The sequence below is a fragment of the Scyliorhinus torazame genome, chromosome 6 (assembly GCF_047496885.1).
Source record: "Scyliorhinus torazame isolate Kashiwa2021f chromosome 6, sScyTor2.1, whole genome shotgun sequence".
NCBI lineage: Eukaryota > Metazoa > Chordata > Chondrichthyes > Carcharhiniformes > Scyliorhinidae > Scyliorhinus > Scyliorhinus torazame.
In genome coordinates this window covers 196,944,640-196,968,883 of record NC_092712.1, presented here as the reverse complement: position 1 = coordinate 196,968,883, position 24,244 = coordinate 196,944,640, and the positions used below count along the sequence as shown (strand labels likewise).

At 50.4% G+C, this 24,244-nt stretch overlaps 2 protein-coding genes across 5 annotated transcripts in view; one reads left to right on the top strand and one right to left on the bottom strand.

Annotated features, from left to right (window-relative positions):
• fam221a (family with sequence similarity 221 member A) overlaps positions 1-10,311 on the bottom strand; it is a 202,511-nt gene extending 192,200 nt beyond the window's left edge. For both annotated transcript variants that reach the window (XM_072509263.1, XM_072509266.1), the window contains exon 1: positions 10,116-10,311. In XM_072509263.1, coding sequence (XP_072365364.1) covers positions 10,116-10,219 — 104 coding nt within the window. In that variant the 5' untranslated portion in view covers positions 10,220-10,311. The remainder of the gene's footprint in view (positions 1-10,115) is intronic.
• LOC140425216 (alpha-1,6-mannosylglycoprotein 6-beta-N-acetylglucosaminyltransferase A-like) overlaps positions 9,520-24,244 on the top strand; it is a 181,099-nt gene continuing 166,374 nt past the window's right edge. Inside the window, exon 1 of one of the 3 annotated variants that reach the window (XM_072509259.1) lies at positions 9,520-9,684. The gene's annotated coding sequence lies outside the window, so the exon portion shown is untranslated. Of the gene's footprint in view, positions 9,685-9,738; positions 9,955-10,735; positions 10,912-24,244 lie in introns of those variants that run through there. The other 2 variants (XM_072509260.1, XM_072509261.1) reach the window with 2 other exon arrangements.

Sequence of the window (24,244 nt, the reverse complement as noted above, 5' to 3'; positions counted from 1 at the left end):
TAGAGTGCACAGTAACTATATAGAGTGTACAGTAACTATGTAGAGTGTACAATAACTATATAGAGTGCACAGTAACTATATAGAGTGCGCAGTAACTATGTAGAGTGCACAGTAACTATATAGAGTGCACAGTAACTATGTAGAGTGCACAGTAACTATGTAGAGTGCATAATAACTATATAGAGTGCACAGTAACTATATAGAGTGCGCAGTAACTATATAGAGTGCACAGAGTGCACAGTAACTATATAGAGTGCACAGTAACTATATAGAGTGCATAATAACTATGTAGAGTGCACAGTAACTATGTAGAGTGCACAGTAACTATGTAGAGTGCACAGTAACTATGTAGAGTGCACAGTAACTATGTAGAGTGCATAATAACTATGTAGAGTGCACAGTAACTATGTAGAGTGCACAGTAACTATGTAGAGTGCACAGTAACTATGTAGAGTGTACAATAACTATATAGAGTGCACAGTAACTATATAGAGTGCGCAGTAACTATGTAGAGTGCGCAATAACTATATAGAGTGCACAGTAACTATGTAGAGTGTACAATAACTATATAGAGTGCACAGTAACTATGTAGAGTGCATAATAACTATATAGAGTGCACAGTAACTATATAGTGTACAGTAACTATGTAGAGTGTACAATAACTATATAGAGTGCACAGTAACTATATAGAGTGCGCAGTAACTATGTAGAGTGCGCAGTAACTATGTAGAGTGCACAGTAACTATATAGAGTGCACAGTAACTATGTAGAGTGCATAATAACTATATAGAGTGCACAGTAACTATATAGAGTGCGCAGTAACTATATAGAGTGCATAATAACTATGTAGAGTGCACAGTAACTATGTAGAGTGCACAGTAACTATGTAGAGTGCATAATAACTATGTAGAACATAGAACATAGAAAATACAGCACAGAACAGGCCCTTCGGCCCACGATGTTGTGCCGAACCTTTGTCCTAGATTAATCATAGATTATCATTGAATTTACAGTGCAGAAGGAGGCCATTCGGCCCTTTGAGTCTGCACCGGGTCTTGGAAAGAGCACCCTACCCAAACTCAACACCTTCACCCAACACCAAGGGCAATTTGGACATTAAGGGCAATTTATCATTGGCCAATTCACCTAACCTGCACATCTTTTGATTGTGGGAGGAAACCGGAGCACCCGGAGGAAACCCACGCAGACACGAGGAGGACGTGCAGACTCCGCACAGTCAGTGACCCAAGCCGGAATCGAACCTGGGACCCTGGAGCTGTGAAGCAATTGTGCTATCCACAATGCTACCGTGCTGCCCTTGAGAACAAATAAATCTACACTATATCATTTAACCGTAATCCATGTACCTATCCAATAGCTGCTTGAAGGTCCCTAATGTTTCCGACTCAACTACTTCCACAGGCAGTGTGTAGAGTGCACAGTAACTATGTAGAGTGCACAGTAACTATGTAAAGTGCACAGTAACGATGTAGAGTGCACAATAACTATATAGAGTGCACAGTAATTATGAGACCGGGGGGGGGGGGAGAAATTAGTAAGTGTGCAGATGACACCAAGATTGGTAGGGTGGCTAACAGTGAAGAAGAGTATCACAGGTTACAGGAAGATAAAGATAGGTTGGTCAGATATGCAGAACAGTGGACCTCCGGTGGCGGCCATGGAATGAGTAGTCGCATATTTGGTGGCTCCCGTTCACGGTGGAATTTTCTGGTCCTTCCTCACTCGATTTGCGGGGTATTTGCTGGTGAATGGTGTATAAGCACTGAAGGATTGCAATACCTCCTCTGGTGAGGCCGGTTAATGGCTTATTGGATGAGGTGTGCAACAAAAAAGAGGCAACAGCTTGACCATGAGAAAAGGAGAAGTGCGGCAAAGAAAAAGATGGCGGAAGGTGCTGGGGCACCGTTGCCCACTCAGTGGTCTACAGAGCGGCTTGTGAACTTTTGGAACAACAAGTTCCAGGAGCAGAGGAAGGAGGCCTCAGAGGACCTGGATAAGGTGGTTGCACCGCTTAAGGCAGCTATCGAGGGAGTGGAGCAGAGTCTGGAGCATCGCCTGGCACTCCAGAAGGTGGAGGAGGTGATGGGGGAGCACAAGGACTGGTTGGTCTTGCTGGAGGCAGAGATGGTGCTGGTGGTGGACAGATAAAAGAGGTTGAGGGAGAGAGTGGAGGACTTCGAGAATCACTCCAGGAGGCAGAATCTCCGGATCATGGGGATGCCTGAGGGGGTCTATGGACAGTAGACCTCTAAATATGTAGCAAATATGCTGGAGAAGCTGATGGGGGAAGGGGGTCTTTGACTATCTCCTTGAGGTGGATCAGGCACACACGGCTCTGAGGAGGAGGCCGAAGACGGGGGAGCCACCGAGGGCGATGGTGGTGAGGCTACATCAGTTTCTCAATAAGGAGACAATTATGAAATGAGAGAGGCAGACAAATAAGTGCAGCTGGGAGGGAAGCGAGCTGAGAATATACCAGGACCTAGGGGTGGAGTTGGCCAAGCAGCGAGCAGCTTGCAATCAGGTCAAGGCTGCCCTCTAGAAGGAGGGGGTGAGGTTTGGGGTGCTGTACCCTCCTTGTCTGTGTGTCACGCATCAGAATTGAGAGTTTTATTTTGATACGTTGGAGGAGGCGAGAGAGTTTATGAGAGACCATAGACAGGGAGGAGTGTGAGGACACTGAACTGGAGATGTGAAATGTGGGGAAAATGGGCTCACAGGATGGATTTGTTGATTGGAGAATAGGAGGGGACAGGGTGAGTATGCTTTCTTTTATATTTGGGTCTCAAGGTGTGGGGGATGAAGGGCGGATTTGGGGAAGGGGGGTAGACGGAGGCCTCAGACGGGGGCCACCATGCTAGCTGGTGGGCTAGTTAACGGGAGTGAAGTGGGGAGTCGACAGTAGGAGGGAGCGGGGGAGGGGGTGGATTGGTTTATTGTTTGGCTATGGGTGTGGGAGGTGGGGAGAAATGCTGACGTGGGAAATGTTGGTGTGGTGCAGTTGGGTAAGGAGGGATGGTGGCGGACATCTTGGGGATGGCCCAGAGGAGTGTGGGGCAAGGGCTGAGATCGTAGGTTAGACCGTTCGTGCCCTAGGTCCCTGAAAGTTTCAGCTACGGCGAAAGAATTGGTGTGGTTTATGGAATATATGGGAGGGGCAGACCCGTGGCGGTTTGGGAGGCCGAGAGCGAAGGAATTTTTATATTTTTCACATGTGCATTGGGTATACTCCCGGATAGATTTCTTTGTATTGATAAGGCGCTGTTGGCGGGGGTGGTTTGTTCAGAGTATTTGGCGATCGTGGTTTCTAACCACCCGCCACACTGGGTGGATCTGCGGGTGCTGGAGGGGGAGGCTCAGCGGCCACAGTGGGGGCTGGATGTGGGATTGCTAGTAGACGAGGGGGTCTGTGGGAGGGTGAGGGCGACCATTTGAAATTATGTTCAGCTGAATAATACAGGGGAGGTCACGGCCTCCACGCTGTGAGAGGCATTGAAGGCAGTAGTAAGGAGAGAATTTCATAGAATTTACAGTGCAGAAGGAGGCCATTCGGCCCATCGAGTCTGCACCGGCTCTTGGAAAGAGCACCCTACCCAAGGTCAACACCTCCACCCTATCCCCATAACCCAGTAACCAAACCCAACACTAAGGCCAATTTTGGACACTATGGGCAATTTAGCATGGCCAATCCACCTAACCTGCACATCTTTGGACTGTGGGAGGAAACCGGAGCACCCGGAGGAAACCCACGCACACACAGGGAGGATGTGCAGATTCCGCACAGACAGTGACCCAAGCCGGAATCGAACCTGGGACCCTGGAGCTGTGAAGCAATTGTGCTATCCACAATGCTACCGTGCTGCCCACTAAATTTATTTAAAATGAAAAAAAAAGAAAATTGCTTATTGTCACAAGTAGGCTTCAAATTTAGTTACTGTGAAAATCCCCTAGTTGCCACATTACGGCACCTGTTCGGGGAGGCTGGTATGGGAATTGAACCGTGCTGCTGGCCTGCCTTGGTCTGCTTTCTAAGCCAGCGATTTAGTTCGCGCCGGTCCGAAGCTCCATGAGCCCGGTGATGGTATGAATGTTGAGAGTTTGGAAGCAGTGTAGGTATCACTTTGGACTGGAAGGCATGTCTCTGTGGGCGCGGATATGTGACAACCATAGGTTTGCGCCGGCAAGGCTGGATGTGAGCTTCCGGAGGTGGTGGCAGGTGGGCAGAGAGTACTTCAGGGATTTGTTTGTGGGAGGAAGGTTTGCAGGCCTGGAGGAGCTTGATGAGATGTATCAGTTGTGTAAGGGTAACAGGTTGAGGTACCTGCAGATGAGGGAATTTGTTAGAAAAGAGGTGCCGTTCTTTCTGGAGCTGTCACTTCCGAGGACGACGTTGGGGAGGGGAGGGTGGCGGATATATATGGAGAGCTGATGGATAGGGAGGGCAGTTCTGTGGAGGTCAGACGCAATTGGGAGGAAGAGTTGGGGGCGGAGTTGGGGGCTGGCGTGTGGATGGAAACCCTGCGGAGGGTGAATGCTTCCTCGTTGTGAGCGAGGTTAAGCCTCATCCAATTTAAGGTGGTGCACAGAGCCCACATTACGGTCTTGAGGATGAGCTGGTTCTTTTCGTGGGCGAGGATAGATGTGTGTAGTGTGCAGGGGGGCCTGTGAAACATGTGCATATGTTTTGGGCGTGACCAAGGTCGAAGGGGTTCTAGAAGGGGTTTTCCGATCTAATGTCCGGAATTTTGGGCGTGGGGTGGTTCCGAGTCCAGAGGTGGCAAGATTCGGAGTGTGGGAAGATCCTGGAATTCAGGTGGAGACTGATGTTGATGTCTTGGCCTTTGTCTCCTTAAGACCATAAGACATAGGAGCGGAAGTAAGGCCATTCGGCCCATCGAGTCCACTCCACCATTCAATCATGGCTGATTTCAACACCATTTACCCGCTCTCTCTCCATAGCCCTTAATTCCTCGAGAAATCAAGAATTTATCAACTTCTGTCTTAAAGACACTCAACGTCCCGGCCTCCACCGCCCTCTGTGGCAATGAATTCCACAGACCCACCACTCTCTGGCTGAAGAAATTTCTCCTCATCTCTGTTCTAAAGTGACTCCCTTTTATTCTAAGGCTGTGCCCCCGGGTCCTAGTCTCCCCTGCTAATGGAAACAACTTCCCTACGTCCACCCTATCTAAGCCATTCATTATCTTGTAAGTTTCTATTAGATCTCCCCTCAACCTCCTAAACTCCAATGAATATAATCCCAGGATCCTCAGACGTTCATCGTATGTTAGGCCTACCATTCCTGGGATCATCCGTGTGAATCTCCGTTGGACCCACTCCAGTGCCAGTATGTCCTTCCTGAGGTGTGGGGCCCAAAATTGCTCACAGTATTCTAAATGGGGCCTAACTAATGCTTTATAAAGCTTCAGAAGTGCATCCCTGCTTTTATATTCCAAGCCTCTTGAGATGAATGACAACATTGCATTTGCTTTCTTAATTACGGACTCAACCTGCAAGTTGAGTTTACCTTGAGTTTACCTTTAGAGAATCCTTGATAGCCTGGAGACATGTTCTCTTAAATTGATCGGATTCGGAACCGCCAAAGGCGAGGGAATGGGTGAGTGACCTGGCAGAATTTTTGCACATGGAAAAAGTCAAGTTTGCCATACGTGGAGTGGAAGAATGGTTCACCCTGAGGTGGATGCGGTTTATTGACTTTAAAGTGAATTGAGGCGTCAGCGGAGGATAGGGGGCAGGGGGAAGTCCTGAGTGTTTGTTTTGTTTGAGGGGGGAGAAAAGAAAAAGGAGGTGGGCTTGGAGGTGACAGGGAGGTTGAGGGCTGGAGGGTGGGGGGGTTTGGTGGGAGATGGGGAGCGTGGTTGTTAGTTTTGTTACCTGTTGCCGAGGTTTGGCTTTTGTATTTTAAAAAATAAGAACTGAAGGCTTTAATCGACTAAAACTTGTTCCCCAGCAGCTTTGGTACAGAAAGTGAAGGCTGCTGGGATAGCACCGGTTCTTATACACCGCCTGTCAGGGCGGAGCTACGTATCAACAGCCAATGGTAAACTCCTAGGTTTAACCAATGGTCATCAGCAATACCTGATAATACCACATTCACCCCCTGTTAAAAAAGAGTCCGGCGGGGGTGGTGGCCAGTGGCAACAGTCGCCTTTAACATGGTATGATCACATATGGAGGTACCGTGATACCCCCTTACAGGGCTGTCGAGAATATTTACAAAGTGTTCGTTCACAGTTAAAGTCACAGCGAAGCAATCAGTCCATCGGGTGGCCTGGTTGTTCTTCTGGATCGTCTGGGCTTCGGTGTTGATTCTGGTGGGGGTCCAGGTGGTTGTGACTCCGGGAACGTGGTTTTGGCCTCCCTGGCAGCTTCGTCACCCCTAGGCGGCGCTGTTGGGGCAAGCGGTTGACACCAGGGGGGGGGGGGGGGGGGGGTGCCTGTAGGGGGCGTTGGTGAGTGGGCAGGCCTAGGCAGGAGCGGCGGGAGTACTGACCCTCCAGTGAGGTGCTGTGGGGTGGGGGGGTTAATGGTTCAGGTGCGCGTGGGGTTCTGGCAGGCACCAGGTCCCGTAGGGAGACCATATCTTGCCGGCCGTCAGGGAACACCACGTAGGCGTACTGGGGGTTAGCGTGTAGCAGGTGGACCCTCTCGATCAACGGGTCCGACTTGTGCGCCCGCACGTGCTTCCGAAGCAGGATTGGTCCGGGTGTCGCTAGCCAGGTTGGGAACGAGGTCCCGGAGGACTTCCTGGGGAAAACAAGGAAACATGAGGTGTCTGATTGGTAGATGTACAGAGCAGCGACCGGATGGCGTGGAGGGCCACCGGGAGGACTTCTTGCCAGTGGGAGACTGGGAGATTCCTGGACTGTAGGGCCAGTAGAACAGTCTTCCAGACCGTTCCGTTCTCCCTCTCCACCTGTCCGTTTCCCCGGGGGTTGTAACTGGTCGTCCTGCTTGAGGCAATGCCCCTGCTGAGCAGGAATTGACGCAGTTCGTCGCTCATAAAGGAGGACCCCCTATCACTGTGTATGTACGCGGGGAAACCGAACAGTGTAAAGATACCCTGGAGGGCCTTGATGATGGTGGTTGCGGTCATGTCTGGGCAGGGGATGGCGAATGGGAACCGGGAGTACTCGTCAATCACGTTCAGGAAATACGTGTTGCGGTCGGTGGAGGGGAGGGGGCCTTTGAAATCCATGCTGAAGCATTCAAAGGGACGGGAAGCCTTTATCAAGTGCGCCCTCTCTGGCCGGTAGAAGTGCGGCTTGCACTCCGCGCAGATTTGGCAGTCCCTGGTGACTGTCCTGACCTCCTCGATGGAGAAGGGCAAGTTGCGGGTCTTGATGAAGTGGAAGAAACGAGTGACCCCCGGGTGGCAGAGGTCCTCGTGGAGGGCTCGGACGCGGTCCACTTGTGAAGTGGCACAAGTGCCGCGGGACAGGGCATCAGGAGGCTCGTTTAGCTTCCCAGGACGGTACAAGATCTCATAGTTGAAGGTGGAGAGTTCTATCCTCCACCGCAAGATCTTGTCGTTTTTAATCTTGCCCCGCTGTGCATTATCGAACATGAAAGCAACCGACCGTCCGTCCGTGAGGAGAGTGAATCTCCTACCGGCCAGGCAATGCCTCCAATGTCTCACAGCTTCAACTATGGCTTGTGTCTCTTTTTCAACCGAGGAATGGCGAATTTCGGAAGCATGGAGGGTACAGGAGAAGGCCACGGGCCTGCCCGCTTGGTTGAGGGTGGCCGCCAGAGCTACTTCGGATGCATCGCTCTCGACCTGGAAGGGGAGGGACTCGACGATGGCACGCATCGTGGCCTTTGCAATGTCTGCTTTGATGCGGCTGAAGGCCTGGCAGGCCTCCGTCGACAGGGGGAAGATTGTGGACTGGATTAGGGGTTGGGCTTTGTCTGCGTAGTTAGGGACCCACTGGGCGTAGTAACTGAAAAACCCTAGGCAGCACTTCAGGGCCTTGGGGGCAGTGAGGGAGGGGGAACTCCATCAGGGGGCGCATGCGCTCAGGGTCGGGGCCTATAACTCCATTTCGCACTACATAGCCTAGAATGGCTAGACGGTCGGTGCTAAATACGCATTTATCCTTATTGTACGTTAAGTTAAGGATTTTCGGGGTCTGGAGAAATTTGCGGATGTTGGTGTCGTGGTCCTGCTGGTCATGGCCGCAGATGGTGACGTTATCCAAATACGGGAACGTTGCGCGTAAGCCGTACCGGTCAACCATTCGGTCCATCTCTCGCTGGAAGACCAAGACCGCATTAGTGACACCAAAGGGAACTATTAAAAATTGATAGAGCCGCCCATCTGCTTCGAAGGCAGTGTACTTGCGGTTACTATTACGGAGGGGTAACTGGTGGTAGGTGGACTTGAGATCCACCGTGGAGAAGACCTTGTATTGCGCGATCCTGTTTACCAGGTCGGCTATACGGGGGAGAGGGTACGCCTCCAGCTGCGTAAACCTGTTGATGGTCTGACTGTAGTCAATGACCATCCTATGTTTCTCCCCGGTCTTTACCACCACTACTTGAGCTCTCCAGGGACTGTTGCTCGCTTCGATGACCCCTTCCCTCAGTAGCCTTTGGACCTCTGACCTGATGAAGGTCCGGTCCTGGGCACTATATAGTCTGCTCCTGGTGGCGACGGGTTTGCAATCCGGGGTGAGGTTCGGAAACAGGGAAGGCGGGTCGACCTTAAGGGTCGCGAGGCCGCAGACAGTAAGGGGGGGTTATAGGGCCGCCGAATTTAAAGGTCAGTCTTTGCAAGTTACATTGGAAGTCCAACCCCAGGAGGGTAGCCGCGCAGAGGTTTGGCAGGACATAAAGGCGGAAATTGTTGAATCTCCCCATCATATCTTTCCTCTTCTCTGTCTCTACACGTCGCCTTATGTCCCCTTTTGTTCTGTCTCTCCACTTCACCCCTCTTCTCCATATCTACCCATCCACCTAATCTCCCCTCTCATCTCCCACTTCCCCATTCACTCATCCCCTTCCTCTCACCTCATCTCCTGCACCCATCCAACTTCCTCTTTCGTATCCCTCCGTCCTCCCCTACCCACAACCCTCTCCCAAACATACTCCATCTCCTTCCGTTTCATTTCCCCCACTCCATGTACCCCTCCCCACCAGCCCTTCCTTTCCCTCTCCAGCCCTCGGTGTCCCCACTCTTCATCTCCCTCTTCTGCCCTCCATCTCCCCAACCCCCTCATCTCCCTCTCCACTTCATCTCTCCCCTCCCTTCATCGACCTCTCCATCTTATCTCCTCCCCCCCCCCCCCCCCCCATATCAACCCATTCCCCTCATCTCCCCCATCCACTCTCCCCCTCCCTTCATCTGCCACGGCCCCTCACAACTCCACCCTCCGTGGAAAATATCCTTGACCTTCTACCAAGTTAATACCAGGGATGCTTGAGTTGTCTCCTTTAGAGAGGTGGTTTTATTTGGATAAATGTCACTCCTAAGCCTCTGTGCACTGAAAGGTTTGCAAATATCACTTCCGCTTCTCAACGTTCTACGCCCCTGTGGCGCGGACTCCCCATTCCGCCGCTCGCACATGCGCGCCGCGTGGGGCAGTGTTGGGATGGGGAAGTGGCTCGAGCAGGAAGCGGTCGGAACTCGGAATGGAACGGGTAAGTGAGGGGAGAGCGTGGACGTTGCGTCAGAATGGGTCAGCAGCCGCCAGGCCGTGCCCCCTGCTCGCGCCAACAACCGTGCCCGTGCCTCGCCTCCCCCCCGCCCCGACCTTGGGGTCGACCGGCCGCACCCCTACCCCAGGGGTTGGCCGATCCCTGTTTGTTGTTCAGGGTCGAGCTGCTGCTCCGCGGGGAGTGCCGGCCGCCCGCAGGTGCTGGGCACGGCGCGAGGCTGCTGGCCACCAGGCGTCTAGAACAGCGGGCTTGGTAAGCATTACAGAAGGCACCTTTGCCGTTGTTGTGACAGCATTGTTTCAGCGTGCAAGGAAAATAGTCAACCTCTATTTTGGCTCGTTATTAGCGGCACAGCACATGTGTTGTGACCGATCTCCTGGCTGTGTCTAACCGTATCTATTTTGGAGATTTACCTGGAAGTCCCACGGTAAATCTGCTCCTTACACCGGAGGAGTAATATTGATCCAGATTTCGCCATAGTCATTACCACTGTGGAACTGTCAGCATTCACCACCATTACTCTCCAGCATCTGAGATCCGCACATGTGGAAATTTAAATGTTGCTGGGTGTAATTCTACAAGGCAGTCTTGAGGCGTCCTGGTGAATTCCCATAACTTCCGATTTCTGGGGCATCATACCTGTGGGACCACCCCCTACAGCAAGGACTGCACCGCAAATACCCGGGGAGCTCAAATTCCGTTGGACAATCGTTAAAACAACTTTGACTCCTGGATACCTGTCATACTGAAACCCCAAGACCCCCCCCCCCCCCAACCTTAATCCAATCATCATCCTTTATTGGGCGGCACGGTAGTTCAGTGGTTAGCACTGTTGCTTTGCAGCTCCAGGGTCCCAGGTTCGATTCCCGGCTTGGGTCACTGTCTGTGCAGAGTCTGCACATTCTCATCGTGTCTGCGTGGGTTTCCTCTCTGGTTCTCCGGTTTCCTCCCACAAGTCCCGAAAGATTTTATTTTATTTATCATTGTCACATGTATTGGTATACAGTGAAAAGTATTGTTTCTTGCAGGCTGTACAAACAATGCATACCGTACATAAGGAAGGAGAGACTGCAGAATATAATGTTGCAGTTACAGAAAGATGTGCTGTTCGGTAATTTGGACATTCTCAATTCTCCCTCTGTGTACCTGAACATGCGCCGGCGTGTGGCGACTAGGAGCTTTTCACAGTAACTTCATTGCAGTGTTAATGTAAGCCTACTTGTGACAATAAAGATTGTTATATATGTCACCATCTGAAAATTTAATAGTGAAAGACTGTTCAGTGCTTTAAGCTTCCTGGTTTGTGTGAGGATTCCTCAATATGACTGGCTGCTTCGCTGTTAGCTGATAGCAGTACTGCTGCACAACAAGACATCCCACCTTATTTGACATCTCATTTTAAACTGTTGTCAGAAAGAGGGAAAATCACACTATAAGATTTCTAGATCTTGTGGGTAATTTTTCCAGGTCAACAGCGAGCACCATTGCTTCACCATTGACTACACAATCCAAGGGGTTGAGGGTTATGTAAATACTAGCTGGAAAAGAACTTGTAATTGTTAGTTATGTGGTCCACAGGTAGATTTTGTGTTTGCTAGTATGTATGTTTTAGGTCGTGATTATTTTAGAATGGCAAATGATTAAATGTAGTAAACCTGTTTTATCAAGTACACAATGGAGCACAGTAGTTAGCACTGCTGCCTCACAGAGCCAGGGACACGAGTTCAGTGTCAGCCTTGGGACAATGACTGTGTGGAATTTGCACGTTCTTTCCGTGTCTGCGTGGGTTTCCTCCGGGTGCTCTGGTTTCCCCCACAGTCCAAAGATGTGCAGGTTAGGTGGATTGACCACGCTAAATTGCCCTTTAGTGTTCAAAAGGTTAAATGGGATTATGGGGATAGGATGAGGGCGTGGGCCTGGATGGGGTGCTCTTTCGGAGGGTTGGTGCAGACTCGATGGGCCAAATGGCCTCCTGCGCTGTAGGAATTCTATGTGACACCCATAAAATATATTGTGACTGAGATAATTATGGATTTAGAAGCATTGTTTTCAATGTACTCAGTGCAAGTACTTGCCATTTTGTTAGTCACAGCGATATTTATCATGTATTGTTTACAGTTCCCTACTTTCTTGGCAAGTAAGAGATCTGATTATACTGCTAAAATGGAAATTGTTTTTGGGGCGCAAGGAATAGTTCTTTTCCACAGGATTAATGTTGCCTTTTGGGGGAAATTAATAATACCTTTATTTGGCTTATATATAATACCAATTAAATTACTTTTTGGCTTTAAATATATTGTTGGATTGCACTCGGTTCACCAGTCACTGTTTCAACACTTTGGTAGAGCATTTGCACCAAAGGAAATTTTAAGCTTTTAACTCACTATAACCCTATATAGCATATATTAGGTGCATAGGCCCAAGCTGGCCCTGAAATGGAGTTAGACCCCACCACTCTTCTTTCCTGAGTTAAGGCTTGGATTCTGCATTCAGTGCATTCTAAGTTGTAATGCTATAGTTGTAGTATGAGTGCATGTTTAAATATACGGTTAAATATTTAATATGTAGGGGACTTCCAGTGGCAGCCATGGAGTGAGTGGTTGCACATTTTGTGGCTTTTGCTCAAGGTGGATTTTTTCAGTCCTTCCCCACCCGCATGGTGTGGTGTTTGAGGGCAAAAGGTGTATGAGTGCCCAGGGAAGGTAATACTCCTCTGGTGAGTGAGGTCAGTGTATGGATCAGTGGGCGGGAAGAGCCACGAGAAAGAGAGAACACTTAGAGCAGGAAAACTTTGTGGTGTGACACCGGTGAAGATGGCGGAATGGTCGATGGAGCAGCTGATGGAGTTCCTAAATGGCAAATTCCAGCAGCAGAGGAAAGAAGGCTTGGAGGATTTGGCCAAGGTGGTGGAGCCACTTAAGCGGCGATTGAGCGAGTGGAACAGAGGCAGGGGGCCCAGGGCCTGACGATCCAGAAGGTGGAGGAATCATGGTGGAGCACGAGGATCGGCTAACCTCGTTGGAGGCGTAGATGGGGATGGTGATGAGCAGCCAGAAAAGGCTGAGCGAGAAATTGGAGGACCACGAGAGCTGATCCAAGGGGCAGAATTTGAGGATTGTTGGAATGCCTGAAGGCATAGAGGGAGCGGAGGCCGCCAAGTACGCGGTGAGCATGCTGGAGAAGCTGATGGGGGAGGGGGCCTTTGACCCCTGGAGGTGGATCAGGTGCACAGGGTGCTGAGGAGAATGCCACAGATGGAGGAACCGCCAATAGTGATGCTGGTGAGACTGCATCAGTTCCTGGATAAAGAGAAGATCCTGATGTGGGCGAAGACGGTGAGGGTGAGTGTGCCTTTTATTTGTTGGTGGTTGGGAGGATTGGGGGTGAGGGGAAGTCAGAGGCCTTGGGCAGGGGCCACCATGCTAGCTGGGCAGACTAGTTAACGGGAGTGAAGTAGGCCGTCGCCAGGAGGAAGGTGTTGGGGAGGGGGTATTGGGTTGGTTCTTTGTTTGGCTGTGGTGGGAGGAAAGTGTTGCTGACATGGGTGTGGTTGGTGTGGCGCAGTTAAGAAGGGAAAGGTGGCAGCGGACATCTGAGGGCGGGCCTAGAGGGGCACGTGGTGCGGACCGGGGGCTGACAAGGGGATATGGCTGATTGGCAGGGGAGCAGGGCAGAGAGCCCCCCGACCAGGCTGGTTACATGGACCGTGCGAGGGTTGAACGGGCCGGTTAAACGGTGGCATGTTTTCGCGCTTCTGAAGATCCTGAAGGCGGACGTTTGCTAGTGCGGGGGCCCCTGCCCAGGCCTTCCATCCCCTCCCGCCCAGTCCCAGGAAAAGAAACAAACGTACACACCTCAAAAAAAACCTGTCACTATCACTACAAAGGACAACAATAAAAAAACTTAACCTCTGCAACAGCATGAAGTAAAAACATAAGTCAAAACTGTTTTTATACACTCTCCCAACTCCCCTTCCACAGTCCACAACACCTCTTCAGTCCAATTCTTCACTTCTGCCCCAAGCCTTCTGCCTCAAAATAGAAGTCTCCGGAGTGTTGGTCAGCTCTCAGCTTCGCTGGATACACCACTCCAAACCGTACCCCACTGTTGTACAATGCCTTCACTCGGCCGAAAGCTGCTTGCCTCCTTGCCAGTTCCACTGTCAAGTCCTGGTAAATGTGAACATCAGCCCACTGCACCGCCTGGTTCTGCTTTGCCCAGTTCAAGACCTTCTCCTTCGTATGGTACCTGTGAAAACAGATGATTACTGTCATTGGCGGCTCATTCAACTTCGGCTTAGGCCTCAGCGACTGATGAGCTCGGCCCAGTTCATACCGAGAGGATTCCTCTGCCTCCCCCATCAGTTCCGCCAACATCTTGGTAAAGTACTCTGTCAGCCTCGAGCCTCCACCCCCTCGGGCAGCACCACAATCCTCATAGTTTGCCGCCTCGAGCAGTTTTCCAAGTCCTCCATGTTTGCTCGCAGACCTTTGTTGGCCTCGACCACCCTCCACAGCTCATCCGCCATCGAGGTGAGCTGGTCACTGTGCTGCCTCATGGCCTCCTCCACTCCCTCCATCTTCTTGCCCTGTTCCCTCACCTCGGCCGATGTCTTTGCCACAGCCACCCTCACCGGGGCAATTACCTCCTCCACCTACAATGCCACCGCCATCTCCTTTCGCAGCACCTCTATATGCTTTGCAAACCGCTTCTCTGACTCCAAGGACATCACCTCAGTCATCTTCTCTGTTGTAAGCAGTGCGACCTCACCCAGCAGCCCAGCTTCCGCCATCTTACCAGGTCCAAGGTTGGTCTTCTCACTCGACGGTGAACCCTCACTCCCTCCCTTTTTCACGGCTGTTTTCCTTTGACTCTATGACATTCAGCATAGAACATAACAGCACAGTACAGGCCCTTCAGCCCTCGATGTTGTGCCGACCTGTGAAACCAATCTAAAGCCCATCTACACTATTCCATTATCATCCATATGTTTATCCTTTGCCTTCTTTATACCTTCCTACAGCCAATCATTCACAAATCACCCCCGGGACCGGGCATTAAAACTCCTAAAAACATGCCTCGAGCAGGGGTCACCCAATGTGCGACTTTCCTTCGACATGCCACCACCCATTTGCAGGCGACTTAATGTAATTATGATGCCTTATGAGGGGCAGGAGGTAGAAGTAGTGGTGGAAATGGATGCGAAAAAGGCCTTTGATCGGGTGGAGCGGGTGTATTTGGAGGAGGTTTGGGCAGGGGTTTGTGGATTTGGTTTGGTTGTTGTACAGGTGACGAGTTCGCACAAACCGGGATGAGTTTGGGGTACTTTGGGTTGCATCGTTGGACGAGACGGGTGCCCGCCACCCCGTTGCTTTTCGCCTTGACGATAGAGCTGTTGGCAATGGCACTTAGGGCATCAAGGGATTGAGCGGGGAGGTACCTAGCATAGAGTTTTGCTTATGTGGACGATTTGTTGTTTTTGGGGTACAAATTAAACATTGGGAAGAGCGAGGTGTTCCCAATCAATGCTAGAGGGCAAAAGAGTGAGGTTAGGGGGTTGCCGTTCAGGACAGTGGGGGCGAGTTTTGGATATCTAGGAATCTAGGTGTTGTGGAGCTGGGCCCAGCTACACAAATTGAACTTGGCACGATTGGTAGAGGGAATGAAGGTGGATTTTAAGAGGTGGGATGTGTTGCCGCTGTCACTGGCTGGGCACGTGCAGACGGTGAAAATGACAGTGTTACCCAGGTTCTTGTTCATGTTCCAGAACACCTCTATCTTTGTTCCCAAGACCTTTTTCAGGAAGGTTAACAGGATAATTTTGGCGTTTGTGTGGGTGGAGAAGACCCCGCGGGTGAGGCGGGTGTTCCTGGAAAGGAGGGGAGGAGGGCTGGCATTGCCAAATTTGATAACTTATTATTGGGCAGCGATCATTGCAATGGTGAGGAAATGGGCGGTGGAAGTGAGATCGGTTTGGAAGCGGATGGAGGTGGTGTCGTGCAGGGGGACGGGTTTGAGGGCACTGTTGTTGGCACTTTTTCCGTTCTCGTTGGTCAGGTACTACATGAGCCCAGTGATGGTTTCGGCGTTATAGGTGTGGAGTCAGCGCAGGCAACATTTTGGGCTAGAGGGCATATCGGGCACCGATATGTGACAACCAAAGGTTTGTGTTAGTGGGGCTGGATGCGAGGTTCCTGGATTAGTACTTTAGGGACCTGTTTATAGAGGGCATGTTTGTGGGCTGGAGGAGTTGGAGGAATTGTACGAGTTGCCCAAGGGGAACGGCTTTAGGTATCTGCAGGTGAGAGATTTCCTGAGGAGAAGTGCTGTCCTTCCCGGGGCTGCTGCCGTTGATGTTGCAGGACAAGTTGTTGTAGGACGATATAGGGGAGGGGAGGGGAGGGTGTTGGATGTTTACAAGGAATTGATGGGGAGGAAGGGTGCTCCAGTGGAGGAGATTAAGCGCACATAGGAGGAGGAGCTGGGAGAGGCGGTGCGGGCTGGGAAGTGGTGGAGGCCTTGCGGAGGGTGAACGTGTCCCCTTCGTATGAGAGGTTGAGCCTCATCCAGTTTAAGGTGGTGCATAGGGCCCAAATTTTTTTAAAAAATGTATTTTATTACAAACATGTATCAAAATAGGTTACAACAAATAAGCACCCTGGGAAACACACTTCCCAACGATCAACTATACAGTCTGTACAAAATGTTCCCCCCTTTTCACCTTCTCTATTCCCTCCCCCTGCCCCCGTGACAAACAGCTCCTCAAACACCCCCCACCTTTTCTCAAACCCCTCTGCAAAGCCCCCTAACTCAGCAAAATTTGCTGCCGTGCAATCAGAGGCGAAGGCCACGACATCGGCCTTCCTCCTCTCCATGAGCTCTGGCTTCTCTGAAACCCCAAATATCACCACCAAAAGGGTCCGGGTCCACCTCCTCCACTATCCTGGCGAAGACTGTGAACATGCCTACCCAGAATCTTCCCAATTTTTCGTAACTCCAGAAACATGTGCGCGTGATTCGCTGTCATCTGCTACCCCCCGGAAGAACCCACTCATTCTCGTCCGAGTCACATGCACCCTGTGCACCACGTTAAACTGTATCAAACTCATCCTTGCACAGGATGTCCCGTTTACCCTACGCAGTGCCTCACTCCATACTCTCCAATTGATCTTCCCTCCCAACTCCCCATCCCATTTCTCCTTGATCTTCACCACCCGCTCCCCTCCCTGCTCCCCAGACACTTGTATACATCACCAATTTTCCCTCCCCTTCCACATCCGGAAGCAGCAGTCACTCCAACAGGGTGTATCCCGGCAACCGAGGGAACCCCCTCCAGACCTTTCACGCAAAGTCCCTAACCTGCAGTTACCTGAACTCTCTCCCCCTCAGCAGCCCTACCCTCTCCCATAGCTCCTCAGACTGGCGAACCCTTCCTCCTAATATAGATCCCTCACCTTGACCAGACCCACTTCCCTCCACCTCTTGTGTACACTATCCGTCCCCACCGGCTCAAACCCATGATTCTTGCACAGCGGCGTTAACACCAACATCCCTGCCACCCTGAAATGCCCCCTCGACTGATTCTATATCTTCACTGTGGACTGCACCACCAGGCTCCTTGAATACCTACCCGGAGTCATTGGCAACGCTGCCGTCACCTTAGCCCTTAAACTGGACCCCTTACAAGATTCCTCCTCCATCCTAACCCACTCTACTCCTACTCTTTCCCACCATTGCCGCACCTTATCCATATTTGCCGCTCAATAATAATGAAGCAGATTCAGCAATGCCAACACCCCTGCTGCCTGCGTCTCTGTAGCAGGGTCCTCCCCACCCTCGGCACCTTCCCCGCCCATACAAAGTCCAAAATGATTTGTGTCCAATTTCTGAAAAAAGGCCTTTGGTATAAAGATCAGGAGAGCCTGAAAGATACACAAGAACCTCAACAGAAAATTCATTTGAAATGAAATGAAAATCGCTTATTGTCACAAGTAGGCTTCAAATGAAGTTACTGTGAAAAGCCCCTAGTCGCCACATCCCTGTGCCTTTTCGGGGCTGGTATGGGAATTGAACCGTGCTGCTGGCCTGCCTTGGTCTGCTTTAAACGCCAGCTATTTAGCCCAGTGCTAAACCAGCCCCTGAACTTTCACCACTTGGACCCTTCCTGCCAACGTCAACTGCAGTGTATCCCACCTCTCTACCAGCTTCGTTAAGTTCCACTTATGGAGCCCTGTCCATTCCCTCTCTACCTGAATCCCCAAACAGCTAAACCTATCCCTCGCTACCACAAACGGCATCCCCCCTAAATTAGCCCGCTGTCCCAGCTCATTCAACAGGAATACCTCACTTTTCCCTACATTTAAACACCCTCCAAACCTCCGCAGCAGGCCCGTAATCCTTCTCATGCTCTCCAGCGGATCCGAAACATACAGCAACAGGTCATCGTCATCGAGCGACACCCGATGCTTCCTCTGTCCCCTCATAATCCCCTGCCACTCCGCCGACCCCCGAGGAACCATCGTCAACGGCTCTATGGCAGCGCAAACAGCAACGCTGACAGCGGGCATCCCTGCCTCGTACCGCTGTGTAAGTCAAAGCTTCGCAAACTCATATTATTCATCCTCGCACTCGTCCTAGGTGCCACATACAGCAACCGCACCCATGCCCAAACCCAAACCTTCCCAAAACCTCAAACATGTACCGCCACTCCACCCGATCAAATGCCTTCTCCGTGTCCATGGACACCACCATCTCCGGTACCAGAACCCCCGACGGATTTATCACTACATTCAATAGCCGTCTTATATTACTCGCGAGCTGCCTGTCCTTCACGAAGCCTGTTTGATCTTCTGCAACCACACCCAGGACATAGTCCTGCATCCTCCCCGAAACAACTTAGCCAATACTTGCACATCCGTGTTCAACAGTGATATGGGCCTATAAGACCCACATTCCACCGGGTCCTTGCCCTTTTTCGGGATTTACTGCCTGCGTCATCATCTCTGTCAGCTCACCCTTCTCCAGCGCTTCATTAAACGCCCCCAAAAGGTGTGGTGCCAGGTCCGTCGCAAATTCCTTATAAAATTTGGCCGAGTAACCATCCAGCCCTGGGACCTTCCCCGACTTCATACCCCTATACTATCCAGCACCTCCCTTAGCCCAGGGGCCCCTCCAATGCTTGCCTCTTTGCTTCCTTCACCTGGGGAAATTCCAGTTCGTCCAGAAACTGCCCCATGTCCCCCTCCTCTCCCCCCGGGTCCGCCTCGTACAGTCCCTGGTAGTACTCCCTAAATGCCTCGTTTATCCTCTCCGGCTCCGACACCACATCCCCAGCCCCAGTCCGTATCTTCAATATTTCCCTGGATGCAGCCTGCCTCTGCAGCTAGTGCACCAGCATGCGGCTCGGCTTCTCCCCATACTCCCCCCTCCCTGTTGTCAACCTTTCAAGCTGCCCCTGCAACTTTATCCTCCTCGCCAATCCCTCCACGGTGGGCCCCCTCGAATACCCTGTCCACCTCCACTATCCCGCTCACAAGATGGTCATATTCCTCTCTCCTTTCCCTATCCGCATGAGCCTTAAACAAAATAATTTCCCCCAGAACCACTGCCTTCGGTGCTCCCAAAAAATGGCCGCCGACACCTCCCGTCCCCATTGGCTATAACTATCCCCGCATACTCTCCACCCCAACCAAAATCTCCCGGCTCACTACGGCGTAATCAATCCTCGAATACACCTTGTAGATATGTGAAAAGACGGACTACTCCCTTCCCCCTGGGTTCTGAAAGTGCCATGGATTCACCATACCCATCCTCTCCATAAACCCACCCAGCTCCCTTGCCATTTGTACCCTACCCATCGACCTGGGGCTCGATCTATCCACCCTCGGCTCCAGGACACAGTTAAAATCTCCTCCCATGAGCAACTGGTACGTGGCCAAATCCGGGATCGCTGCCTGCAATCCCCTCATAAAGCCCACAGCATCCCAATTTGGGGCGTACACATTTACCAACACCACCGGCTTGCCTTCCAATACTCCACTCACAATCACATATCTCCCACCCAGATCCCTCACCTCCTTTGCAGTCACTAATCCCATTTTATTTGCTCTTTAAAATCGCCACTCTCAAATTCGAATCAAACCCCTGGTTGAAAATCTGCCTGACTTCCCCCCCCCCCTTAACCGAACCTGGTCCTTCACACGGAGGTGCGTCTCCTGCAGAAAGATCACTCGCGCTTTCAAGCTCCTGAGGTACGCGTGCACCCAAGACCTTTTAACCGGCCCATTCAGTCCCCAGACATTCCACGTTACCAACCTTACCGGAGCTTACGCCTCCAATCCCCTCTACCGTCCGTCATCTTGCCCCACTTAACTCCCGCCCCCTTAATTCCACCCTATACCTAGCCCATCCTAGATGACCCTTTCTCCGCCGCTGACCATGTCATCTCTCATCCCCTGCCACGTCGCAATAACCCCCCCACCCGGCCACCCCTCTCGGCCTTCTCCCCCCCCACCACCTCACTTCCATTCACCAGCATTACTTGCTAGCTCAAAGGCACCTCCCAATGACCACCCCACCCCTCAGCTCAAGGAGGAAGGCTCCCTGCTGACCTTGCCCTCCCTCACCCAAACAAAGACTCCTCCTGAACTCCAGGCCGCCTCCCCCAAAAGCAAACAAACAAATGCTGAAACCAAGCAGTCCCATAAAACATAAACCCTTCACCCTTACCACCCCTTACAATCCCAACAGTAAAGAACAAACCCAGAAAAGGACCCCCTCCAAACCTGAGGGGCAAAAATCCCTTCCCCACTTCAAACATGTCCCCAACCATTACGAAGTGCTAGCACCCCGGTTCTCCAGCATTGTCCACTCAGTTCTCCCCCAGTTTATGCTCCTTAATGAAGTCTTCGGCCATTTCTGGGATCTTGAAATAATACTCCTGGCCTGCGAACGTCACCCATCATTTTGCTGAGTAAAGTACCCCGAACCTGATCTGCCGCCAGTACGGCACCGCCTTGGCCTTGTTGAACCCTGCCCGCCGCTTCGCCAACTTGCTCCAATGTCCTGATAAATTCGGACCTTGTTCCCACCTTCACTTCCAGAGCCACCACAGGATCGCTGTGGTCCGAGCACTTTCCTTCGATCTCCCGAATCTGTGACCCCTGCACCTCCCAACACTTCTCCACCCATTCCAACAAACTCTTCAGGGGTGCCACAGCTTCTTTGATGGCCTTCGAGTGATTTTCCCGCATTCCTTCCTCTGTTGGTGGAATTCCTCCTTAAGCCATCAACTGCTCCATTTGGGGCTTTCCACCTTGCACCAGTCCTTCCCCCTCAGCCATCCTTACACTGGCTGCTGCACCACAGGTTTCCTCCAAACCTTTAGCCAGGTCCCTCACAGTCTTCTGCTGGGTTTGGTAACCAGCAGACATGCCACTCCCGGGGGAAACTATTCCTCCGCCCTTTTCATCAAAATTCCACTCCATATCGAGTAAAAAGAGCTATTTTCTGTGCCTTCGTGCAGGAGCTGCCCTGTGTGCGACCACTCACACCATGGTCGCCACCGGAAGTCGCATAGGGCCCACATGATGGCGAGGATGAGGGCAGCATGGTGGCACAGTGGGTTAGCCCTGTTGCCTCACGGCGCCAAATTCCCAGGTTCGATCCCGGCTCTGGGTCACTGTCCGTGTGGAGTTTGCACATTCTCCCCGTGTCTGCGTGGGTTTCGCCCCCACAACCCAAAGATGTGCAGGGTAGGTGAATTGGCCAATCTAAATTGCCCCTTAATTGGAAAAATGAATTGGATACTCTAAATTTAAAAAGAAAATGATGGCGAGGATGAACAACTTCTTTGCGGGAGTGGACGACAGGTGTGGGGGGAGCTGCGAACCATGCCCACGTGTTTTGGGCGTTTTGAAAACTGAGGGGGCTCTGGCAGGGGTTCTTGGATGCCATGGTCCTGGTTCTGGGTGTGGGAGTGGCCCCGACTGTGGAGGTCGCGATATTTGGTGTGTCGACAGATCCGGGAGCCCAGGTGGGGAGAGAGGCTGATGTTTTGGCCTTTGCCTCCCAGATAGCCCGGAGGTGGATTTTGTTGTGTTGGTGGGATACGGAGCCGTGGAAGATGGGCTACGGGTGAGTGACTTGGCAGATTCCTGCAGTTGGAGAAGGTCAAGTTTGCTTTGCAAAGTCGGGAGAGGGGTTCACCTGGAGGTGGAAACCGTTATTAATTTCTTCAAGGAGGATTGAGAGGTCAGCTGAGAGGGAGGATGTTGGCGGGGATAAGGGGTAGGAAGGTGGGATGTGGTCGGATGTTGATACAGGGGGAGGTTGAGGATTTGTGGCTTTTTGTTCAGGTTGATGTTTTTGGTTTTCAGATATTTTTGAGTAAATATGTTAAAAGCCTTGAATAAAAATATTTCAAAATATTTAATATGTAGTTTTTATATAACCTGAGAGACATTTCTCCGTCACATACTGCCACAAATTTCTCTTACAATTATCTCTTACAAATATATGCTGAGCGTGGGTAACTTGATTAGATTTGCATCAATGTGACCCTGCCTATCTGAAATCAGAGCCAGCAGTGGTCATTACCTCTGCCACTGAAGGTGGGTGGAGATAATGATTTCACCTATTTTAGTATGTTTATCTGTGAACTATATGTCTCAAAAACTAATGGATGGATTTCAATGAAATTTAGTAGACCCAAGGAAGAAGTGATTAGTTTTTGTGTAGATGTTAACATTGGGAGATTGTGCAATTGACTTTATTTTAGAATGCTGTGGCTTATTTTATTTAGAATGTTGTTAATTGTTTTAGAATATTGTGGATTGTCTTAGCAGCTATGCTGGAATTTATCCCAAGTATCAAAATGTGAGCAGTGTTTTCAGGACAGATTCGTGGATGTGGATTGGCCTGAAGCCTCCTTAGTGAGATGGCAGCTCTTAATAAGAATTATTTTTTCAGCTTTGTAGATACAGCATCAACCAAGCAGGGAAGAACCTAATGGAAGAGCTGTGCAATTGTAATGATAGCCGTTTGGTAGTGCAGAATTTGAGTATTGTTTGAAAGAGACCTGTCAAAGCTTTTCATCTTGCAGTCATCAGGACACTTTGCAAGAATACCAATATATAGGGAAAACAATTTACGCAATATAAGAAGAGTGCGCTGATTGGTTGACAAGTAGACTCTCATTGGCAGAGGCATTGCCATGGTGAATGCACCAGTTGATGGTGACTGACAGTTCACTGCCACGCATCATTTGAAATTTAAACCAGGCAGCTTGACCTGATTGGTCAAGGCATTGCCCCGAGGCATTAGTCAGCACATAGCTCTTGCATATTTTGTTTTGCTGAAACTGATGCAATGTGCATACATGTACTTTCTGTCTACAAAGAACAGGGCTCTTAAATTATTTTTTAGTGTAATTCTTAGCATACTGTGTTGGACATTGCCATTTTGAGTTTTGCAAGCATGGACTGGTTGGGTATGGTCTGTACATTGCCCATTATGAACAGCAGCTTGGGACATGCTGTTTGGTACGATCCGTCAGGACGTATGGCCAACATACTTAGCATCACACCAGCACTGAAATTCATATACCACATTGCTCATTTGTGTGGTGGACAGAATGTCTTTTTTGGCTTGGCAGTGACTTCGGTTAGTGGTGAATATCACTCGTGTTGGTGCTGTGTTGGTGCTGTCAAATTGTTGAAATACCTTGGCCCTTCGAGGTTAATCTGGGGTGTACTGCTGACTTTACAGGCCTGGAAGTGATAGCCTTATGTCAGTTCATGAGTAGACCATCCATCACCAGAAAGGACAAGTCTGTATAAATTATACTCAGTACGTGACATGAAGTTAGATCCTCGACTATTTTCAAGAGTCTAAATTCCATGTCTCTAGGGAAGGCCACGAGGACTAAGCACAATTCTTCTTTCCTCATTGTTGTTGGCTGTCTCTCAATTCAAGCATGACTTCTATTCAAGGTTGAGAGTTTCTACCATGGATCTTAGAGGAACATAGGAATAGGCTATTCAGCTCATTGAGCCTGCTCCACCATTCAAACATATCATGGCTGATTGTCTACCTCTCCACCAGTTTTCCTCACCTGTCGCCATAAACCCATGAATATACACGTCCCTGAAAGTTAATAGCGAAAGCAAGGTTACAACATAGCAGTAATTGATGGGCTGAATACATCTTTAGAAATGCTGCAGTAAATACTTTGAACTCACAGCTGCTTTTGTACTTGCTGGTGCTAATGACTTCCAAAATTATCTTTACTTTTTTTTAAATGTCTTTTTGAAGTGTTCAAAATATCAAGAAGAATGGAAAATTAGGATGCAGCGCGTTATGTATCTTTTATTGTGAGCATAAAAGTGGGGCACACAAATGAAAATGACAAAGCCTTGAATGAAATTGAATAGTGTTGTCTTTCCTCCTCCACTCTTACCCGTCCTCCCCACAAACAGCATAGCAGAAAAATAGAACAGATTTTCAGCGAAAGCATTTGAGGCTGTATTATTAATGTGCCAAG